Below are 21236 nucleotides of genomic sequence, written 5' to 3' on the forward strand. Positions count from 1 at the left end.
TATCTTGCAACATGTGCTGGCAGTTGGAGCTCAGAATTTCTTAGAAGCCAGGGAGAGTGGTGATGAGACTGTGACCTTGACATTATAGTCAGTGACTCTGTACCATTAGGTTATTAGAGGAACTCTGTAAACATTCCCAGTGAGCTAGCTAATGGTGAGAAATGGGCCATGGATAACCAGTCAGAGAAAGACACTCACCTGTAAATACTACATTTGGAGTGCTGAAGGTGTGTTTACCAGACACACAACACATGGGTTTTATTGGGAAAGAAACTCTTTGCGTTGTATTTTTTAGCACCTTGAAATTCACAGTAATACTTAATCATGTGTTTTTTAAAAAACAACACACCAAATCTTCCAAAAGTAATTTCGTCTAAAAATAATCATAGGTCTTCTTATATTTCCATGTGGCACTGGGAGTGATAGTTACATGGAAAATGGTCACAGTCACCAAGGAAATGGTCTGCCTCTATTGCATTGCTCCTCATTGAAGTCACCTTGACCTTCCATTCAAGTCATCCCCAACTTCTCTTTCAAGTCACTAACACGGAACCATATGACATGATCTCAGATGAAATCATGAGGAGGAGCAGGTGAAACTTATAAAAATAGTGCTGGGAGGAGCCCTGTTGCCTTTAATCCATGGCTCTCAAAGCTTCTCTAGACAGTAATTATTTCCCACAATGCTCTTGTGAAGTAGTCCCCTTTTATAGACGTGGAAACCAGGAGAACAGAGTGTGACTTCCCTTCAGCTTTGCAGTGAAGACCATATGGTCAATTCGACCAACAGAATCATCTGGGGAGCTTAAAAAATTTCCCATGACTGGATCCCACCCTCACAGATTTTGGTTGCCTTGGGGTCAGTTCTGGGTGTTGGGGGTAAAAGTTGCCTGTAATTCTAATGTACCATGAAGGTTGAGAACCACTGCATTAGATAATTATCCAGAGCTCTGTCCTGTATGGCTCCCTGTGGAGATTTCCTGCAAGCACCTTGCACTCAACATTTGCAACCTCTCTGTTCCCTTTCCTGTGTCCCCCCACTCAGGGGGCAGCTCCACCATCCAAATGTTGGCCATGTCCCAAACCTGGGTGTCATTCTTACTTCTATCTTCTCCCTTGTTCATGCAGTCACCAATCCTGATGTTTCTGCCTCTTGTATTGCTTGAATTTCTGTTTCAGCCTGTGCCAGGACATTTCATTTCTTCCCTCTTACCTTACTCCTCTCTGATTCTGATCCTTTCTCCATTTTTTGGCTACAGCAAACTATTCAAGCTTTATTTAGAAATTCTTCGTAAAGATCATATGACTTCATACTGTCTCTTACCACCACCACTCAACATATTATCTTCTCTAGTCATCTCACCACTCAACATCCTCTCTCTTACTTTAGCATATGCTAGTCCCTCAACCTAGGACACTTGTTCCTTCACCCCTGCCTCCTCACCGTATTTGTTACTCCTTTCCCCTTTAAGAAGTTGGCCTTACCCCCATGACCCATGAGCCTGACTGGGTGTCCCTTTTTTGTCCCCCCCAGAACACTTTGTGCTCCAGAGTCCTTTGCCTGTGTCCTGTTCCACAGTATTGTTGCCCATTTACTCTTCTGGCAGTCCACTCAGACTGCCAAACCATGAGATCGGGGACCACATCTTGATTTATCTTATTCACCATCAACTCCCTAGCAGCAAGCCCAGGCCCTGGCACAGAGGAAGTGCTGACTGGGTGGAGGATGGATGGAGGATGCCTCTGAAGGCAGTGCGGAAATAGCAGCATGGAGACCACTGATGAGGAGCAGTGGTGCAGTGGGAAGAGCCTGGTTTGGAGGAGTCCTAGATATGGGTCCTAGCTGACAGCTCTTTGCACTTGAACTCTGCCAGTTCCTCTCTGTGAAACTGCCTTCTCTGGAAATGAGGACATTGAGTCCATGTGATTTACAGGTTCCTTACAGCCCCAGAATTCCATTACAATAGATATCACAAAAATGAGTATATATTCTCCACTTGTGTCACATGTTATTTTTCTTCTCAATTCTGTTCTCTGAACCCTTTTCTGAACTCTCCATTTCTCCCCTTCCTTCTGCTTTCTTTCTCTCCTCTCCTTTCCCTTTTTCATTCTGACCTCTGCACCTTCCTGTCCTCAGCTGCTCCTCTCCTGATTTGCATATTCCCTCTTCCTCTCCAGGTTGTTTCTTTCAAGTCTTCCTCTACTTGCCCTCTTGGAGCCGATTCACCTTTCGCAATCTTCATCCTAGTGTTTGAGGTCATCCTCTCCTCCTTTTTGCATTTCTGCTCTCTGGATTCTGAGACTAATTACCCTTTCACTACTTCACTAGCCTTTCTTAAAGCCTGTTACTCATTCCTGTGTGTGTGTGCAGTTCTGCAAATCTCTAGCTCTGTGTGGTTCCAGGCCTGTCTTTGGCAAGAGGTGGGGACTTAATAGAAAATTAGGCAGAGCCAGTTTTAGGGACCATTAAATCACCCTGGGGAGTGACCATTGGTTCAACACCCCCTTATGAATGGAATCAGTATAGGGTGGACCCCTAGCGTCCAAAATGAATTACTACACTCCCAGGGATTTGGGGGTCTTAAATCTTTCAAAAGTTTATCTACAGTCTAACTTAAGCAATGAGGAGAAAGTAAATGTATAGGTATAGATAGGCATTTGAAAATATTCCTAAGTGATTTTCCTGAGCACAGAGGTTAGGGGCCATGAAAACATAACCAAATCCCTTGCACAACCCCCCTCTCTCTACCAAGGCTTCTCAGCCACAGCACTATTGACATTCAGGCTGGGAATTATTTGTTGTGGGGCTGTCCTATGCAATGCAGGATACTGAGTAGCACCTCTGGCCTCTACATACTAGATGCCAATAGCACAACTTCCCCATCCCGGTTGTGACAGTTAAAATTGTCTTCAGATATTGTCAAAACCACTCATTGTTGAAAATCATGGTTCTATTCTAACCCCACATTCCCTGAACGACTCCCCCCCCTCAATGCTTGAGGATGGACACTGGCTGTAAGTTGGCACTGGTTTTATTGCAGTATACTTGTTTATTGAAACAACAAAGGTTGTCATGTTTTTCTTTTTTTGTGAGTTTATTGAGATGTAATTGACATATAACACTGTGTAAGTTTAAGATATACAATGTAGCCCTGACCAGTTTGGCTCAGTGGCTAGAGCGTCGGCCTGTGGACTGAAGAGTCCCAGGTTCGATTCCGGTCAAGGGCATGTACCTTGGTTGCGGGCACATCCCCAGTGGGGGGTGTGCAGGAGGCAGCTGATCGATGTTTTGCTCTCTATCCCTCTCACTTCCTCTCTGTAAAAAATCAATAAAAATATATATATATTTTTAAAAAAAGATATACAATATAAAAACTATGCTTAGATGCCACAAAGCAAGTGGTGATACCTAGCCATGTCTGTTGTCAGGCCCAAGGGCCTCATCTGTCCATCCCTGTTGAAGGGAGTGCTAACCGTTGCTCCTTTCATCCAACACTATCATGGTTGCCTTCACTATCACGGTTGCCTTTTTCATTACTTTGACCATTCCTCACACCACTCTCACACCTCACATTTGTGGGTCCCACAGTAGAAACACAAAAGAAGCCCACATATCATCTTTAAAAGTTATATATTCAACGAATTTAAATATTTTTATCTTTCTACCTTGACAGCTATGCTTTGATAACAATCTGGAAGGCCAGGTTCAAATTCAGGCACCTTGATTCTGCTGGAATATGGTAGTGTGGAGAGCCGGCTCTTGGCCTGGAGCCGGTCCGTCTCTTCTGTGCTTGGCCTTGTCCCATGTCATCATGGCCCTCTGGGTCTGTCTATTTTGTTTCTGTTGGAAAGTAATGCTAGATATAACACGAGTAAACAGAAGCCCTTTGGGGGTTCTCAATAAGTTTTCAGAGTGGAAAGGGACTGAGAGACCCAAAAGTTTGATAAATACCATGCGAGAATTGCTGAAGCGTTCAAGGTAGTCAGTGCTAACCCAAGATTGGTCCACGAAGAGAAAAATTTTCAGGTATACAGAAGTCCATATTAATTACTAATTCTAATAATTGCCTTTCTAGATGGTGATGGAAAGTGGGGACTGGCTGGTTGGTGGAGACCTTCAGGTGCTGGAGAGAATAAAGTGGAACGATGGGCTGGACCAGTACCGCCTGACACCTCTGGAGCTCAAGCAGAAATGTAAAGAGATGAATGCTGGTACGTAGGCTGGCTCGGGTGCATTTCTACCCCTTACCACCCTCTGATGACCGAATTAAGGGTATCAGCAACAGCACGTTTATAGTTTAAAAAAGCCAGAAACATCTACTGGTATGTCTATTGATACAGAAACAGTTTACAAAGTTGAACTACATCCATACACTGGAACACTATCTAGCAGTTAAAAATATGCACCGACACGGAAAGATACCCAAAGTGTATTTATTAAACGAAAAAGCAACTTGCAGAACCATATAACAATTCTGAAAAACAAAATAAAATATGATGATTGTTTTTAAAACCCGAAGCTCTTTCTGTGTCTGGAAGCAGCAGTCTGGCAGCGAGCACCAGGCTGCCTGCTGACAACAGCAGCTGCCTCTGGGGTGGAATTGGACCAACAGGAGGGAAGATTTTCACGTCACATATTTTGAAAAAGATGGAGAAAAAACAATAAGGTTATGGGTGATTTTTATATTATATTTTTGACTTTTCTGTATCTCCCAACTTTTCCATAATGGCTATATATTATTTCATAACCAGAAAGAAAAAGTAAGGCTCGCAGGTATCCATCACTAAGTCAAGTAGTTTTGAAGTTTCCCTTAAAGAGAAGATTTGAAATTATATCGCTAGATTGTTGAGACCTTGCAGGGGCCCCAGGAAATGTCCCTCATTATCTCCCCACCCCCCCAACTCTGGGGAAGTGAGACCGGAGCAGGGACTGATGACTGCAGTGGGCACCTGCCTGAGCCTGGTTTGCTGCAAAGGTCCTGCCAACGATCGCTTTCATTTCTGCATCAGCTCTCCCTCTCGGGCTTCCTGCCTCTGCGCCCTGTCCCTGTGTAGAGTCTGACCTTGGCACCTTTGGAGGAACACCCCTACAGGCCCAGGTGGATTCTCCAGCTGATTATCAAAAACAAGCAGCTCTAACGAATGCACTGAACAATACACACAGCTGCATCTTTCTGTTCCTGCAGACAAGCCACACTGCATTTCTCTGACCTTGGCCTGTTGTCTTGCCCAGATGCGGTGTTTGCCTTCCAGTTGCGCAATCCTGTGCACAATGGCCACGCTCTGTTGATGCAGGACACCCGCCGCCGCCTCCTACAGAGGGACTACAAGCACCCGGTCCTCCTGCTCCACCCTCTGGGTGGCTGGACCAAGGATGACGACGTGCCCCTGGACTGGCGGATGAAGCAGCACGCAGCGGTGCTCGAGGAAGGGGTCCTGGATCCCAAGTCAACCATCGTCGCCATCTTCCCATCTCCCATGCTGTATGCTGGCCCCACAGAGGTGAGTGGTACCCTAAGCTGGGCCATGGGACTCAGAAGTGCAGGCTCAAGTTTGACTTAAAAGAGCAAATGAGTCTCTGTGATCTTCCTTTGTCATGAGTAGATGCTAAAATCTTCTGATCTCTCTTCTTTATCCAACAGACCTATATTTCCATGTAGTGCATATAAAAGTGCTAGAAACATCAAATTAAACCTGTCAGACACCACCTTTGAGAATATGGAAGTTGGCATGTAAATGAGGGAGATCGTACAACTTAACTGGGTTATAGGGCAAGTTGTGTCTAACCCAATATTCAGTTTCTGAAGTCCCAGTGACTCTGAGTCTCCAATCTCTGTGAGCTACGTTAGAAGCGCACGGAGAATATGTCCCTCTCAACACACAGCGAGCCTATCAGAGACCTCTGTCCCACGGCAACACTGGTGTAGTGGATTTGGACAAGTTTGCAGGAAGTGTGATGAATTGAAAGGATCTCAACCTTTTGGAATGTCCCAGAGTTTAACAAATTAAATCTCTTTAACCAGATCAAAGTTCCAGGCCTCCTAGTTCTCCTCTCTACCCTCTCTGTTTCTATCTGAGCTTTAAAGAAGACGGTTCATTTTGAAATCCCATTGCTGTGTTGAACTGGAGTCAATGCATATGAAAGGTAATTGGCTCATTCTTGACAGTCAGAAAAGAGACACTGGAGCTTGTAATTCCCTTAACTGTGATTTATTCTGAATAGAGAAGGACTGGAAGGGTAAAATCCACACAGTTCTGTAAAGCAGTGAGATCTGAGTGTTCCTGGTCTGCTAGCTTTGGAGAGATGAGGAAATATAACCTCAGCTTCTAAGAGGGGGATTCTTATCTTTAAAGCTCCTGTCCCACCCAACATAACCAAGCAGATGAAGAAGAGAGAGTGGAGTCTTGGACACATCACTGACTCTCTTGCACTTATTAGTGGGCCAACATTACTGAATTACCTTTAAAGCAGAATAAAGGCATGTAAAGAATTGGCCGAGGATAACCAGCGTGTCCCTTACCTGATGTTTCCTAGGTCCAGTGGCACTGCAGGGCCCGGATGGTTGCGGGGGCCAACTTCTACATTGTGGGCCGGGACCCTGCAGGAATGCCCCATCCCGAGACCAAGAAAGACCTGTATGAGCCCACTCACGGGGGCAAGGTCCTGAGCATGGCCCCTGGCCTCACCTCTGTGGAAATCATTCCGTTCCGAGTGGCTGCCTACAACAAAGCCAAAAAAGCCATGGACTTCTATGATCCCAAAAGGTAGGTTTTCAAAGGAAAATTCGTTTTTTGTTTTTAATCTTTATTGTTGAGAGTATTTCAAATGTCCCCCTTTTTACACCCCCCCCCCCCCGCCCTCCCTGTTCCTGCCCTGCCCCGGCCTTTACCATCTTGTTTTTTGTCCATAGATAAGATCTTTGGTTAATTTCTTCCTGCCTCCCCTCCCCACTTACCTCTTAGATTCGTCAGTGTGTTCCACGCTTCCATGCCTCTGATTCTGTTATTCACCAGTTTATTTTGTTCATTAGATTGCTTGTTCATTTATTTTGATTTTTAGATTCAATTGCTAGATATGTATTTCTTGCCATTTTGTTCATATTTTTTTAAAATATATTTTTATTGATTTTTTACAGAGAGGAAGGGAGAGGGATAGAGAGTTAGAAACATCAATCAGCTGCCTCCTGTACACTCCCCAGCGGGGACGTGCCCGCAACCAAGGCACATGCCCTTGACCGGAATCGAACCTGGGACCCTTCAATCCGCAGGCCGACGCTCCATCCACTGAGCCAAACTGGCCAGGGCGGTTGTTCATATTTTTTATATCTTCTTCTTTTTCCTCTTCTTAAAGAATACCTTTCAACATTTCATGTAATATTGTTTTGGTGGTGGTGAACTCCTTTAGCTTTTTCTTGTCTGTGAAGCTCTTTATCTGACCCTCAATTCTTTTTCTTTAAAATTTCATTTTATATTTTTAAATATATTTTTATTGATTTCAGAGAGGAAAGGAGAGGGAGAGAGAAATAGAAACATCAATGATGAGAATCACTGATTGGCTGCCCCCTGCATGCCCCCCACAGGGGATCGAGCCTGCAACCCAGGCATGTGCCCTTGATCAGGACAGGGATCTCAACCACTGAGCCATACCCGCTGGGCCAGAAAAATCTTTTTTTTTCTTTTTATTGATTTTAGAGAGGAAGGAAGAGGGAGAGAGAAACATCAGTGATGCGAAAGAATCATTGATCGGCCGCCTCCTGCAAGCCCCACACTGGGGATCGAGCCTGCAACCCAGGCATGTGCCCTGAATGGGAATCGAACCGTGACCTCCTGGTCCATAGGTGGATGCTCAACCACTAAACCACGCCGGCTGGGGCAGAAAAACCGTTTAATGAGCATTATGAGGCACTAATCATACTCAGAGCACACAGAAGTAGGCAGAGCAATACAAGACACTTCCGTGAACAGAGTAGACACAGTACATATTGACTGGATAGCTGCATTATGTCCCCTTCTTCTGTAAGTTCCTTTACTAAACTGAAGAATTAACGAATTACCATTTTAGAAGGTGCAGCATTTTACAGAAGGAAAAATAATGTGTTATCAGAACCCACAAGCTACTCCAGGAATCTTTAAGGAAGATGTTATTTACCTACGCAGAGTTCTTTGTTCCTATCCTGTGACAGGCACAATGAGTTTGACTTCATCTCAGGAACCCGCATGAGGAAGCTGGCCCGGGAAGGAGAGAACCCCCCAGACGGCTTCATGGCCCCCAAAGCGTGGAAAGTCCTGACAGATTACTACAGGTCCCTGGAGAAGAGCAGCTAAATGCCCTGGCTCCAGCTTCTTTCTCAAGCGCTTTTTGATTCCCTTTCCTATTTTTGTGATTAGATGCTTTGAATCCAATTGTTTCTCAATGACTGATTTTAGTGGTTTATAATGAGGTAATAATTGTCTAAAATTTAGTCAACTTCAATATATAAAAGTCAAACTGAAGACCAAATCTTAGCAGGTTAACGGCAATATTACCATCATTTTAGAATGAAATTGATTGTATTGTCTACTGCATCTGAACAGGTATGTCCTAGATTTCTTAAAGCTCTGACCATGTGTCTAGTTTACTTGCCAAAAAGGAAAGCACGTTTTCCAGCTTAAGTTTTACCAACCTACCCTCTACCAATGTTACACACAAGAATAAATCAGATGGGCAGCCTCTTCTATACAACAAAATAATTTCTCACCCTGAATGAGGTGTGACTCACATCAAGATTCTTCCCAGTATTTCTCCTCACGTCGTATACAGCCCTACTGCCCAATCTCTTAGGTGCTGAAGTATGATCTGACTGGAGAATGTGTGAAAATGTGAATTTACTCAGAGATCTATGCAACCTACTTCTGCCATGAAAGTTCGATTAACTAATAAGAGAAGTCTTAATGCACTTCCGTGAATAATATAACTCCAGTGAAACCGTGTCTTGTCATTAAATAGCATAGAGTGCTTTGATGAGATTTCCACCCGGGAAATACTGTGGAAAGTTACTTTTTCTCCTCTATGAAGAGGCTATGCCTTTACACTGTAGCAGCTGCTGCTATAACTGAAAACCATTCGTGTCATCAGATTACTGAGCTGCTAAAACTGGAAAAGACCACAGAAACCATCGAAGGCAACCCTGTCCCCTGACAGGTGACCAAACTAAGACAAAGCGTGAGCACATGCTTGGTGAGCTGCTGGGCATGGCAGCAAAAACAGAAAACTGGCATGATCAGGAAGTACTGGTGGTACTGAATGAGCACCCGGGCCACGTGACTCCCTCTCTGAACTCGGTCGATACTGTACAATACAGGAGCCAGGTCTGACTCCCCTCAACTGCTTAGTAAAGCTCCTTAAGTAGAGGGCACTTACAAAGCAGCCTTCTTGGATGCTGAACGGTTGAGTTTTTAAAACTCAGCTGATTTTATTGCAGTTAAAAAAAAAAAAAAAAAGGAAACTTTTTCCAAAGACTTATTGCTGGTTCTGAGACATCCAGCCCCTCTGATGGCTTTACTTCCTGGGAGGCAATCTTTTTATACTTTATGCGTAATTCCTTGTGCTAAGGGATATATGAAGAAACAGTACCTTTTGTACATGGGTCTCTCTGGAAGAGACTTAAACTGGAAAGAGAAAACTGTGATTTTTTAAATATTCTGTGTTATTTTCTTAAATACTAATCTTAGCTAATGAAAGTTCTTTTGAGAATAATATGCAATAGTCACAGCAAAGTGTAACTGACTGTCTTTAATAATAGAGTGCCTATATTCACCTAGTTGGAGGTACTCATAATTGCCTTTTTAAAAAAACAGCATATTTATTGAAAACATGAGACAGGATATAGTGCCTTAACCCATATAGTTTGTGATTTTTAAATATATTTATAACTGTTCTTCTGCTCTAATACCACACAGTGCAAATGACTATTTGTACGTACAACTGATGCTTGTCCTCATGTTAATAAATTTCTCAAAATAAAACGTCGGGGCTTCTCTGCCTGTAACACTGAGTGTGGGTTGACCACATGACTGTTGAGGGCTCGGTGACTTCAAATAACTGGAAACAGCAGCAACTCTTTCAGACCATAATTACAAGGGTGGTGGCCCTTACCCACGTCATTTCAAGAACTGCTCTAGATGGGTGTGACACAAGCACTAGTGATGTTTTCAGAGGTGACCGGATTTCTTAGGGACCTCTCCCCAGGATTTCATTGCCTGAGGATCCGAAATGAATTTTTTTTTTTAACTTGCTCCCTTTTTCTCAAAGTGCCCGCAAGTTTTACCAGTGGGGTTGGAAGCAGTTGTGCTCGTCTGCAGTAACTCCCATACCTCCACTGACCTCAGCAATTGCTACTTCTGTATGCAAAAAGGATACCCGTCTCCACGCGTACTTTCAGGGGCCTCCAAGGAAGGCTTGCATTTTGGTTCTCTTCCTCCTTGAGCCCCCAGCCTCCTTTCTGTCCTGAAGGCTTAATGAAAATGACTGCTGCTGGTCCTCACTACAATAAAACTGGTGTCACCTGTCCTCCCTCCCTTTTCCTCCCCAGATCCCTACTTGTTGGCGCCTAGTGACAATTAGTAGGACGAAGTAGGGCAGGAAATGTGTAAGTTCATGAAGATATAAGTGATGCCAAGGGTGTATGCCAAACTGTACAGGGCAGTGTGAAAAAGTCCTGGAAAGGCATGTATAAACCATTCAGTCATATATTGGTAGACTTATAAATATTATCAACACTTGAATCAGGCGACAAGATTTCTTTCCAACCATATTCCTTGTAAGAAGAAACAACTCTTGGCTATTTGAGAACAGCAGAGTTCGTTTTTTCCTCATCTTCCTCCTTTCTATCACCTAACTTTTAGGTCAAGCACAGGTAGGTCATCAGGAAATGAGATGGTCACCAGATCAATCAACAGTTCTTATATCTGAAGGTTTGAAGGAACAATAGTGCAACGATAGCTAGTGAGGCACACACCACTGTGTTCCATTTCAGTTCCAAGTGTTGCATGCCAGTAATTACTTCAGTATGCTTGGCTTGGGTTTTAAAACTGAGCTGCCATACTTCACAAATTTGTGTCCTTGGTGCCCACACCAGAATTCACATTCATTGCAATTGTATTTCAAAGCACAAAAGCTTACAACTAAAGTGTGCTCAAGCAGATTTATAACTAAATATTAGACAATCACAAAAAGATTCCCAGTTCAGTGTTTCAGTAATGAGACCTTTATGAGCTATCTATAATAATAAAAGCATACTATGCTAATTAGACCTGATGGCCAAACAGCAGAACGACCACCCGGATGACCTGGACGAAGCCGGGCACTGCGGCTGTGAGGGCTGAGCCCCTTGCACGAATTTCGTGCACTGGGCCTCTAGTTGAGTTATAATAGTGTAAATTTTACACCAGTGTTACTGAGGATATTTTGTTTTACTTTCATTGTTAAATGGTTTCTTGTAGCTTTGATCTCATTCGTATCTAGCTGCTATACATCTTAATACAATTCAATGAACATGCCTTAGAATTTTTATCTACACATGTAAGGAGAGCTTTAACTTGAGGGGAGGGAGGGAAAATGTAAAGGGGAATAAGAGGTACAAACTCGCCCTGACCGGTTTGGCTCAGTGGATAGAGCGTCGGCCTGCGGACTGAAGGGTCCCAGGTTTGATTCCAGTCAAGGGCATGTGCCTTGGTTGTGGGCACATCCCCAGTGTGCAGGGGGCAGCTGATCGATGTTTCTAATTCTCTATCCCTCTCCCTTCCTCTCTGTAAAAAATCAATAAAATATATTTAAAAAAAAAAAAAAGAGGTACAAACTCCCAGTTATAAATAAATAAGCTATGGGGATGTAATGTATAGCACAAAGGAATACAGACTATTGCAATAACTGTACAGTGACAGATGGTTACTAGATTTGTCATGTGATTAATTCGTATGTAAATGTTAAATAACTGTGTTGTACACCTGAAATTCATAATATTGCATCTCAACTATAATAAAAAAAGGCCTTTCCCAATGTTTATCATTTAGGGAAAAAGCATTTTCTCAAGTCAGAAACTCTAAGCAAAATAATAATAAAGTTTCCTCAATTACTTTAAGGCATTAAGATGCTTCAAGGAGTCATAATTGCTGGGGTTAGTGTATTTCTCTAACTTCATTTGATGATTAAAACGATGATAAATTTAATAACTACTACTGGATATTCTGAATTTAAGAGAAGATAAATAGAAAGGAAGTGAGAGAATATATCACACCTTATTTTTTATCAATAAGTCATAAGATTAAAATTAATGATTACTGAAATTCTTACTAAAACAAAAATAATGATTAGATACTAGTATATAAGCTATAGAAGTGTGAATGCTGCACAGCAAGATAAAACCAGTCCGAGGGCAAGTTTTATAAACCAAAACCACCCAGAAAATTTTACATAACTAAAAAAGACCAAGCCATAAGTAGAGAAAAATCAATTAAGAGGGACCTCTTTATTACACCTTTATAAAATAATAGTATAATTATTAAAAATGGAGACTATATTTTTTTGGTATCTTGTGTTTTGCATTCAATTTTTCAATCATCTTCACAATTTTTCAAAACTTGATTTTTGTTATCCAAAGTGTTATCCCAGAACCTATACCCCACCCACCAAAGCACAACTGAAGAACCAACTATTCAGCAGGTTCTAATGAGACTCAAAAAGTTACTCCAATAATGCACAAATAAAGATTGAAAGTTTTCAAAGAAATACAATAAAAACAAAAACACAAAGAGCATAATTTAATCTTCCTGATGATTCAGAAGGTTCCTCTGTCACAGTGTGCCACGCTCCTCATGCTGTGTGTTTAAGTGCCGTAACAGAATTCTAATTAGTGAAATTGTGGACAAAAAAATGTTTCGCTGACATGTTAGCACACACAGCCTCAAGTGACTATAGATACTATATGGGAATTTTGATGTGTGTATATTTGTACTAACTGGGGCACAATTTATAATATGCTAAAAAAACTTTAAATTTCAGTTACAAAATGAGTATTTTTAAGTATATTTAGTAACAGCTACTTGTTTTAAATTATCATTTTATTTTTGATGACCAAATTATATTTGACCATAAATAAAGAACACATAACTATAAAATAACATTAAAAAATCATGGGTACAACAGAACTAGGCAACCTTAGATGAAGAAAGGGGAAGTCACATACATATGTTGTATGGCACTGAGGTTTTTCTAAGCTATTCTTTTGAATGTCTTTCAATCACCTTTACGTATATCAATTTATAAATGTCTCTATTCAGTGTGCTTGTGGAAAGGTGAAATCGGTGTTGATCACGCAACTGCCTGAAAACCATTCAATGCTGATCTCTGAACAAGTATTATATGGTTATCCTGACAACCATAATAACTAAGCCACATCTAAGTATTCATATGTGGCTGACTCCAACTGTTCAACTTCAGAGAATGCTCAACTTTAAAAAAAGCTGAAACAAGTGACAACTGAAAATGGCTGAATCGCTGTACCTTCTAGACACAACCATCAATCTTAGTTTCGCTATATAGCATTTAGTACTTTTTGATTCAGTAGTTGGGGGTAAAAAAAAGTTTCTGTATTCAAACATATCTACAGAATGTCAATATAAAATGTGTGACTATATACATTCAATACACACACACGCTCACATATCTAGAAAGCAGCACTTAAACCACATCTCCATTTCTCACTAATGACTCAATAACTCACCTGTCACTTTAAGACAAGCTTAGATGTAATAAGGCTGCAACATATGGCTAAAGAGGCCAAACACAAGCACCCACACACAGGCTTGGTTAAATTGTTCCTCCTCATGATTTCTGACAAGTGGCAATACCATTTATAGAACAGCCATGTCTCAATAACTTAGAATTCAGAGTATAAAACCAGTGTCATTCAACTCCCTCACTGTGTAAGAACACCATTCCTTCCATTCTATTTCCACTAATGATAACAGGGCACACCCAACCAGGCTGCACTGACCTGCACAAATGACGTTTACTCTTAATCTAGACAAACATGTGTTAAAACATTCTGAAACGCTGCATCCTTCGACTTTTTCATCTTTTCAATCGCCCGATGCAGGTCCTGTTGTTGTACAGGCCGAATTTCATCTTCATCATGGCTAAAATGCAAATACAAAACCGCCAGATATTAAAAACCTTTAGAATATACCTTCCTAAAGATTTTTACCATGATTAAAAAATAAGCTCTTTCCCAGCCAAGACCCTAAAGACAACCACAATTAAAAGATTCATGCGAACTTTTTCAGGAACTATCTATGCATTACAAGTCTTAGATTGAGATTTTTAAAAAGCACTGACTGCTAAAAGGTAGAAAGCTAAAATGGCTGGCTATAAACATTATAGTTGTGGTAACTAAAATCAAATACTTCACACTAAGAATATGAGTACAGAATATTACCATATGGTGAAAATGTTCTATAAAGGTGTGCCAATTTGCCAAAGTGGAAATGTTAATTCCAATCAAGGAGTCAAACATATTCCCATCAAAATTGGAATTAAAAAGTAGCTTTCCTACAGATATAATTCATGTATATGTTTAGCTTTTGACACACTAAAATAAATTCTTTGCTATTAATAAAAACCAACTAATCAAGGTCCTCCCAACTTCAATAATAAGAAAAACACAGTATATAATGTCTCCTTTGTAACTTACTGACACTTAGGAAAAACCATTTGGGAAAAAATTTTAAGATAATCCAAGTCTATTGGTCAGATTTTTCACATTGAAATATTAAAATTTTCACGGCTTTGAGGACAGCAGGGAAACTTTCATTATTAATGTAAATTTTATTTAAGCAAAATTTGTAAGTTATTTTCTTTTTCTCCCCTTAATCTTATAAGAATAAAAAGCTGTGGCATGTAGATTGGCTACAGAGGTCAAAAGTATTCCCAACTTTAGCACTAGAGCAGCTGGAGCAATAAATAAATGGGAGTTGCTCTCTGCATGATAGGGATCAAGGGAACACTGAAGAAAGGTCCAGGACTAGTGCATACCTAGCTAGGGTTAACAGGGTAGCTTTCATGCAAACCTTTCTATACCAAGAGCTTTTTCTTCCATGGCAATGCACTATAATTAAACACAATACAAGAGGTAAATCCAGGTCACTTGGAGTGAAAGCCTCAGGGGCATGAAGAAAAAAGACAGAAACAGAGGGTAAGAGCTGGAGAACTCATTCAACACAAGCCCCAAAGTCCACTAGCTTGCCAGAGTCATAGAAATTCTTAGTTAAGAAGAGGTTGATACTTGGCCCTGGCCAGTTTGGCTCAGTGGGTAGAGCATCGGCCTGTGGACTGAAGGGTCCCAGGTTCCATTCCAGTCAAGGACACGTACCTCAGTTGCAGGCTCAATCCCTGGCCCTGGTCAGGGCATGTGTGGGAGGCAGCCAACTGATGTCTCTCTCTCTCACATCGATGTTTCTCTCTGTCTCTTCCCCTCCCTTCCACTCTCTCTAAAAGTCAATGGAAAGATATCCTTGGGTGAGGATTGAAAAAGAAGGAGTTTGATACTTTGAACAGGGGTTTAGAATGCAGAGTTATACTGGCTCAGGGCAAGTAGCCTTTTGGAAAACTTCCCAAGGACATAGTTCATCAGAGCTGAGCTTCCAGTTCAGCAGTATCTGTGCTGGAATAAGGTTGGTACAAAACTGGTTTCTCAAGCTCATACTTTGAAAGTGGTTTCAAGTGCAATTTGCTGCAATGACAAATGGTTTATTTGTTTAGTAAATACATTATTATTAAGAAGTTGAAATCCCATTTATATGTAAAATTTCTGGAACACAAGGTACTATTATCATATAAAATGAAATTTAGGAATTTAAGATACAAAGCAATCCAGGAACACTAGAGGACCTGGTTTTCTTAGTGAAGATGGGCAAACCTAAGTTTCTGTCAGCTTTCTGTGACCAGACCATGGATTTTCAGTATAAATTTAGCTTTTTATCGCTACCTCTTCTTTTTAGACCCTACTCAAAACACACCTCCCCCACAATCATCTTCAGAACTCACCTTTAAAAAAAGACAATAAATACAGTTGGGGAGATTGTTAATTCCAATTTACCTTTTATTCCATATGCAGAGTTCATATTACAAAGCAAAATAAGAGAAACTAACCTAAAAGCTCTAAAAGGATTTGGTAAATATTAGAGATCAACTCTATACACACATACCTTTCCTCTGATGTAGAATTGACATATTCCCTGACACAGAGGAGGGCAGCATCTCTGCACATCTCTTTCAGGTCACTTCCTGAAAACCCATCAGTTTCCTGGGCAACTTCTAGCAGGTCCACATGCCTGTCCACCTTAGACAAATAGGTATAAAACACACTTAAAAAACAAACATAAAATATACTGCAAAAGATATATCCAAATACTCATCTTAGAAATAAAGAATGGTAAGCCCTAACCGGTTTGGCTCAGTGGATAAAGCGTCAGCCTGTGGACTCAAGGGTCCCAGGTTCGATTCCAGTCAAGGGCATGTACCTTGGTTGCGGGCACGTCCCCAGGGGGTAGTGTGCAGGAGGCGGCTGGTTGATGTTTCTCTCTCATCGATGTTTCTAACTATCTCTCTCCCTTCCTCTCTGTAAAAAATCAATAAAATATATGGGGAAAAATGTTTTTTTAAAAAAAGGATGGTAAGCATATTGGAACAGCATGGAAAGAGAATCATTTAAAGAGTATTTTCAGTTTTAACTATAAAAGCTTAACATTTGAAATCTAATTTTCATTAAGTGTCATTATGACCAATAAGTCTCAGTAGATAGATCATGGTGTGATAGTGAAAAAAACATTCAAACAATGTTGGAATCCCTTCAGTAGTTCTTAGAAGGGTCCCAAGTTAATACTTTTCTTTTTCTTTTTTTTTTTTTAATACTTTTCTATAGTCAACATATTTAGCAAACAGCCTACATTATTTAAGTCCCAAGTCCATTACAAAAAATATATTCCATTGAAATACTGTCATATCTTTTGGTATTCTATTACCTCACCATTAATTCAACACTTACAGTCTTTGCTCTCCAACATAAGTTTATATAGTCAAACCAATTAAGTGACTGTATTGGCACATAATAGACTTGGGTTAATATAATCATACCAAATGTATACATAGATGAAGGGGGAAAAAAAGCAAGAAAAGTAATAATAATTACCATCTATTAAATGATTATGTGTCATTCACTTTACATCTATTATTCTCATTTAATCCTGTCAGGTAAGTATTCTCATATTCATTTTCAGAGAATAGTGAGACCTGGAAAGGTTAAATAAATTGCCCAAGGTCACACCATTGCCAAAGCCAGATTTGAACACAATGTAGCAGAGATCCAGCTATATTTTCTCCCCACATAGCTAACCATTTGTCTTAACGTTTACTTTTCCCCATTGATTTGAAATGCTACATTTACTAGTTACTAAATTCCCATTTGTTTTTGTGGAAGACCCAAGGTTAACATATTGTGCACCAGTAGTTTTATTACTAGCTTTACCCAGTGGCCAGATAAGTTTCTACTGAACGAGTACAAAAAACGTTTTACAAAGTACCATACTTTTAAAAAGATACTAGCTTGTAAGAACATGTAATAGGTAACTTCAAAATCAATGGGTAATTAATTTTAAGGCGTGCCTTTAACATTTATGTAAAACACTGTGTAATATGAAAACACGAGAATGCTCGTGATCTGCTCGCAATGTGTTAAGTAAGAAGATCAAATTTACACAAGGCCGAGAGACTTGGAGTTGAGAGGGCATGGGGTCTATTGTCAGCCCTGCAACTGTGACCTCACATGAAGTGTTCTAATTCCTAAAGGTGGGGGTTAAAGAGAAATCACACATATTCTTTGATTTTAAAAAAAGTGAACTTAGAAGGTAGGTGGGAGGCAAACAGTAATGATAAGCAAAGAAAAATAGTAAGCATATAGATAAATCTATATAGATTTTACTACATAAACTAATAATTTGGGGTAAAAAACCACGTAGAACTAATATGCTAGCCAATAAGAAAATGTAATACACAAGGGACACCTACGTCAAGGCATTTTAAAGTCTTAAAATTATAGTACTGAAAAGAGGGCACACTTATTAACTTGTACTTTAAGTATACATGTAAAAAAAAATTTAAGGGTGCCACTAAAAGAGAATGTGTCACTTCTAAAGCAGCAGAGGAAAGGGGAAAAGAGGAATAAAGAATATAAAGGCAACACTAAAGAGCACAGGGTGGGGTGTGGTACATGGAGGGAAAGCAAAGAAAAAGCATGATACATGGAAAGAAAGAATGAATCTAAATTTATGAGTAATCATAATACAAATAGACTAAACCAGACTGGCAAAAGACAAGATTAGACTGCACAAAAAAAGAGAAAAAAAAGAGTAGCCTAGTGTGGCTCAGTGGTTGAGCACTGACCCATGAACCAGAAGGTCACGGTTCAATTCCAGGTCAGGGCAAGTGCCCAGAATGCAGGTTAGATTCCCACTGCTGGGGGCATGTAAGAGATGGCCGGTCAATAATTCTCTCTCATCACTGATGTTTCTATCCCTATCTCCCTCTCCCTCTCTCTAAAAATATATATATATATATTTTTAAAATACATTACAATTAAATAAAAAACAAAACCCCCATATTTCTGTACATAGATAAACATATCTTGTATACTTGGAAAACAGTGAGTTCTATGATCAGCCAAGAGTTTTATATAGTAATTTATGTCAAGTTCAAAGCTACACTATTCTCAGCTTTCTTTTTCATTTCTCTCTAAAATGATGTAAGGACATAAACTTATTTATAGGATAGGGAAAAATTGTAATTTTTTACTTACATTTTCATTTTTCAAAATGAGTTTCAGGATTGCTTCTCTTTGTTTTAGAGCCTAAAACAGGATAATTTCCAGTTAGCTTTAAAAAAAAGGGGGGGGGGGGGAGATCAACTAGTTTTCCTAATATGTCTTTATTCCCTGTAAATTACCTGACAATCCCTATAGGAAATGACAGAAACTCTGACAGAGGTCATGGAAACTACTGACTAAAACAAGGTCTTGGTTGTCCTACTCAACTATATCTTCTTATTCTGAATCCCCAATACCTAGCACAATGTCTGGCAGAAAACACGCCCTTAAACATTTCTTGAGTAGACGACCTATGACTACCAATGACTTTCCTCTATTACTCTGTAAATCTCCTTTTCTTCATTTAGAAAACTTCTGAAAACACCACTGCCATAAAATTTTTACCAGTAATTGGAGAGATGGCAAACAAAACCCCTTCAGTTCCTCCATTTCAACATATAACTTCCATGTTCACTAATTTACATGAGTGAATTTTATTTAGTGCTGATAGCACATTTGTTCATATGCCTGCATGCTCCCCCCAATGATGCATCTTACTATTACACCAGAGAACAGAAGCTGGTATAAAATGCCTTACATATAGAAAGTATAAATGCTTTTAAGAATCATTATGGCTGAACTCATCCCTATTTCCATAACCACTGAAAAAAATCAGACTTGATGACAAATATAAAATCAAATGACCCGAAAAACACAACAAACCCTGCTGTTTCTGTAATTCAAGGATGTTACGTATGAGGGTTAATTTGGTGTGTCAGGTGATCTCCAAAAACTACTTTTTTATTTTAAAATAAACATTTAACTTGGAGAGGAGTTTTAAGGTAAGGTTAATCATACACTTTGATGTCATAGTTATGCAATTAAAAAAAATTTACCCTATTCTCTCTAAACAGAATGAAAAGAGGGTTATAAAATCCCAGTTTCTACGTTAACAGTCTTTGAATTTATAACAAATTTGTAAATCTATTACAATTCATTTTGGTAACTCACAAAATTAATATATTAAACGTATAACTTTATCCCTGGTCAGTATGGCTCAGTTGGTTGGAGCATTATCCTGTGCATCTGAAGGTCTCAGATTCGATCCCCAGGCAGGGTGCCTACAGAAGGCAACCGAACGATGTTTCTTTCTCTCTGTCTCTCTGTCTCTCTAGCTCTCTCTCTCTCTCTCCCCCCCCCCCACCCCCCCATTCTAAGCTCAATAAAAAATACAAAAATCCTGGGGGGAAAAACGAATATAACTTTAGTAGAGTCTACTTCCCATGCTATGTATCCTATGTTCTATTCTACTGTATTCTACTTTGTTTTCTATTGGACTACAAGCAGATATTCTATCAACATAATCTTTGTCTTCAAACCACTGAGGTAGACTAATTTTCCATAAAATTGTTTGGATGTCCAGCTAACAAAATAAAACAGAAATTCTTCTGTGTGGCATACAAAGTTCATCAAACCTGGCAGCAGTCTCATGATTTATGTTCCTTGATGCTCTAACAGAAGTACCACAGAAGTTACAACTTCCACACAGAAATTTCTTGCCTTTGTTCATTTGGGCAGGAAAGCCTTCTCTTACCTCACAATTTCCTACCACCCTTCAATGCCCAGCTGGATTCTGTACATTTTAATTCTTATTAATTTCTTTTAGAGAGAGAGGGAGAAAGAAACATTGCTTTGTTATTCCACTTATTAAGGCACTCATTGGTTACTTCTTGTATGTGCACTGACGGAGGATCCAAATCACAACCATGGCATATCGGGACGATGCTCTAACCCAGTGGTCGCCAACCTTTCAGACCTCACGGACCACCAGTTGGCGACCGCTGCCTAACCAAATGAGCTACTGGCTAGGGCTAAGTCTGTACATTTCATCAACTCCCCAGAGAGAATTATTAGTATTCTTCATCTCAGGTTCTCACAGTTCTTAAACATACCTGTGTACAGTACACTTTGCATTATTTATTTACATGTCTGACTACACTGCAACACAGAGTTCTTTGAGGACAGGGGCTATGTTCCACTGACCAGAGCTTTGCGGGGGTCTGACACATATTAATGCTCAATGAATACTGGTCATACAAAATCAATTGTATAGTCTCCCATATCAGGTTAAAAAAATTCTCTTCACTGATTTATCAGGTAAAGTTCCTAAGAGAGTTGATAAATATATGCATACTCTCAGAGGAACCAGAGGTTGTAGCTACAGCAAATCAGAGTAAATTTTTAGAGGCTACAACCATCAATCTTTAGGAAACAGGTTTACTGCTACAAACTGATCTGGTAAGTTCAGAATGTTAAGTGGGACAAAGAACTTTTAGCCAGAGA

The 21236-nt window shown here is 40.1% G+C and overlaps 2 protein-coding genes and 1 non-coding gene across 8 annotated transcripts in view; 1 reads left to right on the top strand and 2 right to left on the bottom strand.

Annotated features, from left to right (window-relative positions):
* The window catches only part of PAPSS2 (3'-phosphoadenosine 5'-phosphosulfate synthase 2), a 70689-nt gene extending 61176 nt beyond the window's left edge, over positions 1 to 9513 (top strand). The window contains exons 9-12 of the mRNA XM_059662728.1: positions 4077 to 4212; positions 5234 to 5502; positions 6536 to 6765; positions 8184 to 9513. Of these exons, the coding sequence (XP_059518711.1) occupies positions 4077 to 4212; positions 5234 to 5502; positions 6536 to 6765; positions 8184 to 8325 (777 nt within the window). The 3' untranslated portion in view covers positions 8326 to 9513. The remainder of the gene's footprint in view (positions 1 to 4076; positions 4213 to 5233; positions 5503 to 6535; positions 6766 to 8183) is intronic.
* Positions 3370 to 3496, bottom strand: LOC132215055 (U6atac minor spliceosomal RNA). Its single transcript, XR_009448420.1, has one exon. It is a non-coding gene; the product is annotated as a U6atac minor spliceosomal RNA (small nuclear RNA).
* The window catches only part of ATAD1 (ATPase family AAA domain containing 1), a 33261-nt gene continuing 21524 nt past the window's right edge, over positions 9500 to 21236 (bottom strand). For 4 of the 6 annotated variants that reach the window (XM_059662738.1, XM_059662737.1, XM_059662733.1 and 1 more), the window contains 3 exons: positions 18888 to 18938; positions 16243 to 16376; positions 12488 to 14175 (listed from right to left, as the gene is read on the bottom strand). In XM_059662738.1, coding sequence (XP_059518721.1) covers positions 14055 to 14175; positions 16243 to 16376; positions 18888 to 18938 — 306 coding nt within the window. In that variant the 3' untranslated portion in view covers positions 12488 to 14054. Of the gene's footprint in view, positions 10948 to 12487; positions 14176 to 16242; positions 16377 to 18887; positions 18939 to 21236 lie in introns of those variants that run through there. The other 2 variants (XM_059662735.1, XM_059662734.1) reach the window with 2 other exon arrangements.

The sequence above is a fragment of the Myotis daubentonii genome, chromosome 13 (genome assembly GCF_963259705.1).
Source record: "Myotis daubentonii chromosome 13, mMyoDau2.1, whole genome shotgun sequence".
NCBI classification, from domain to species: domain Eukaryota; kingdom Metazoa; phylum Chordata; class Mammalia; order Chiroptera; family Vespertilionidae; genus Myotis; species Myotis daubentonii.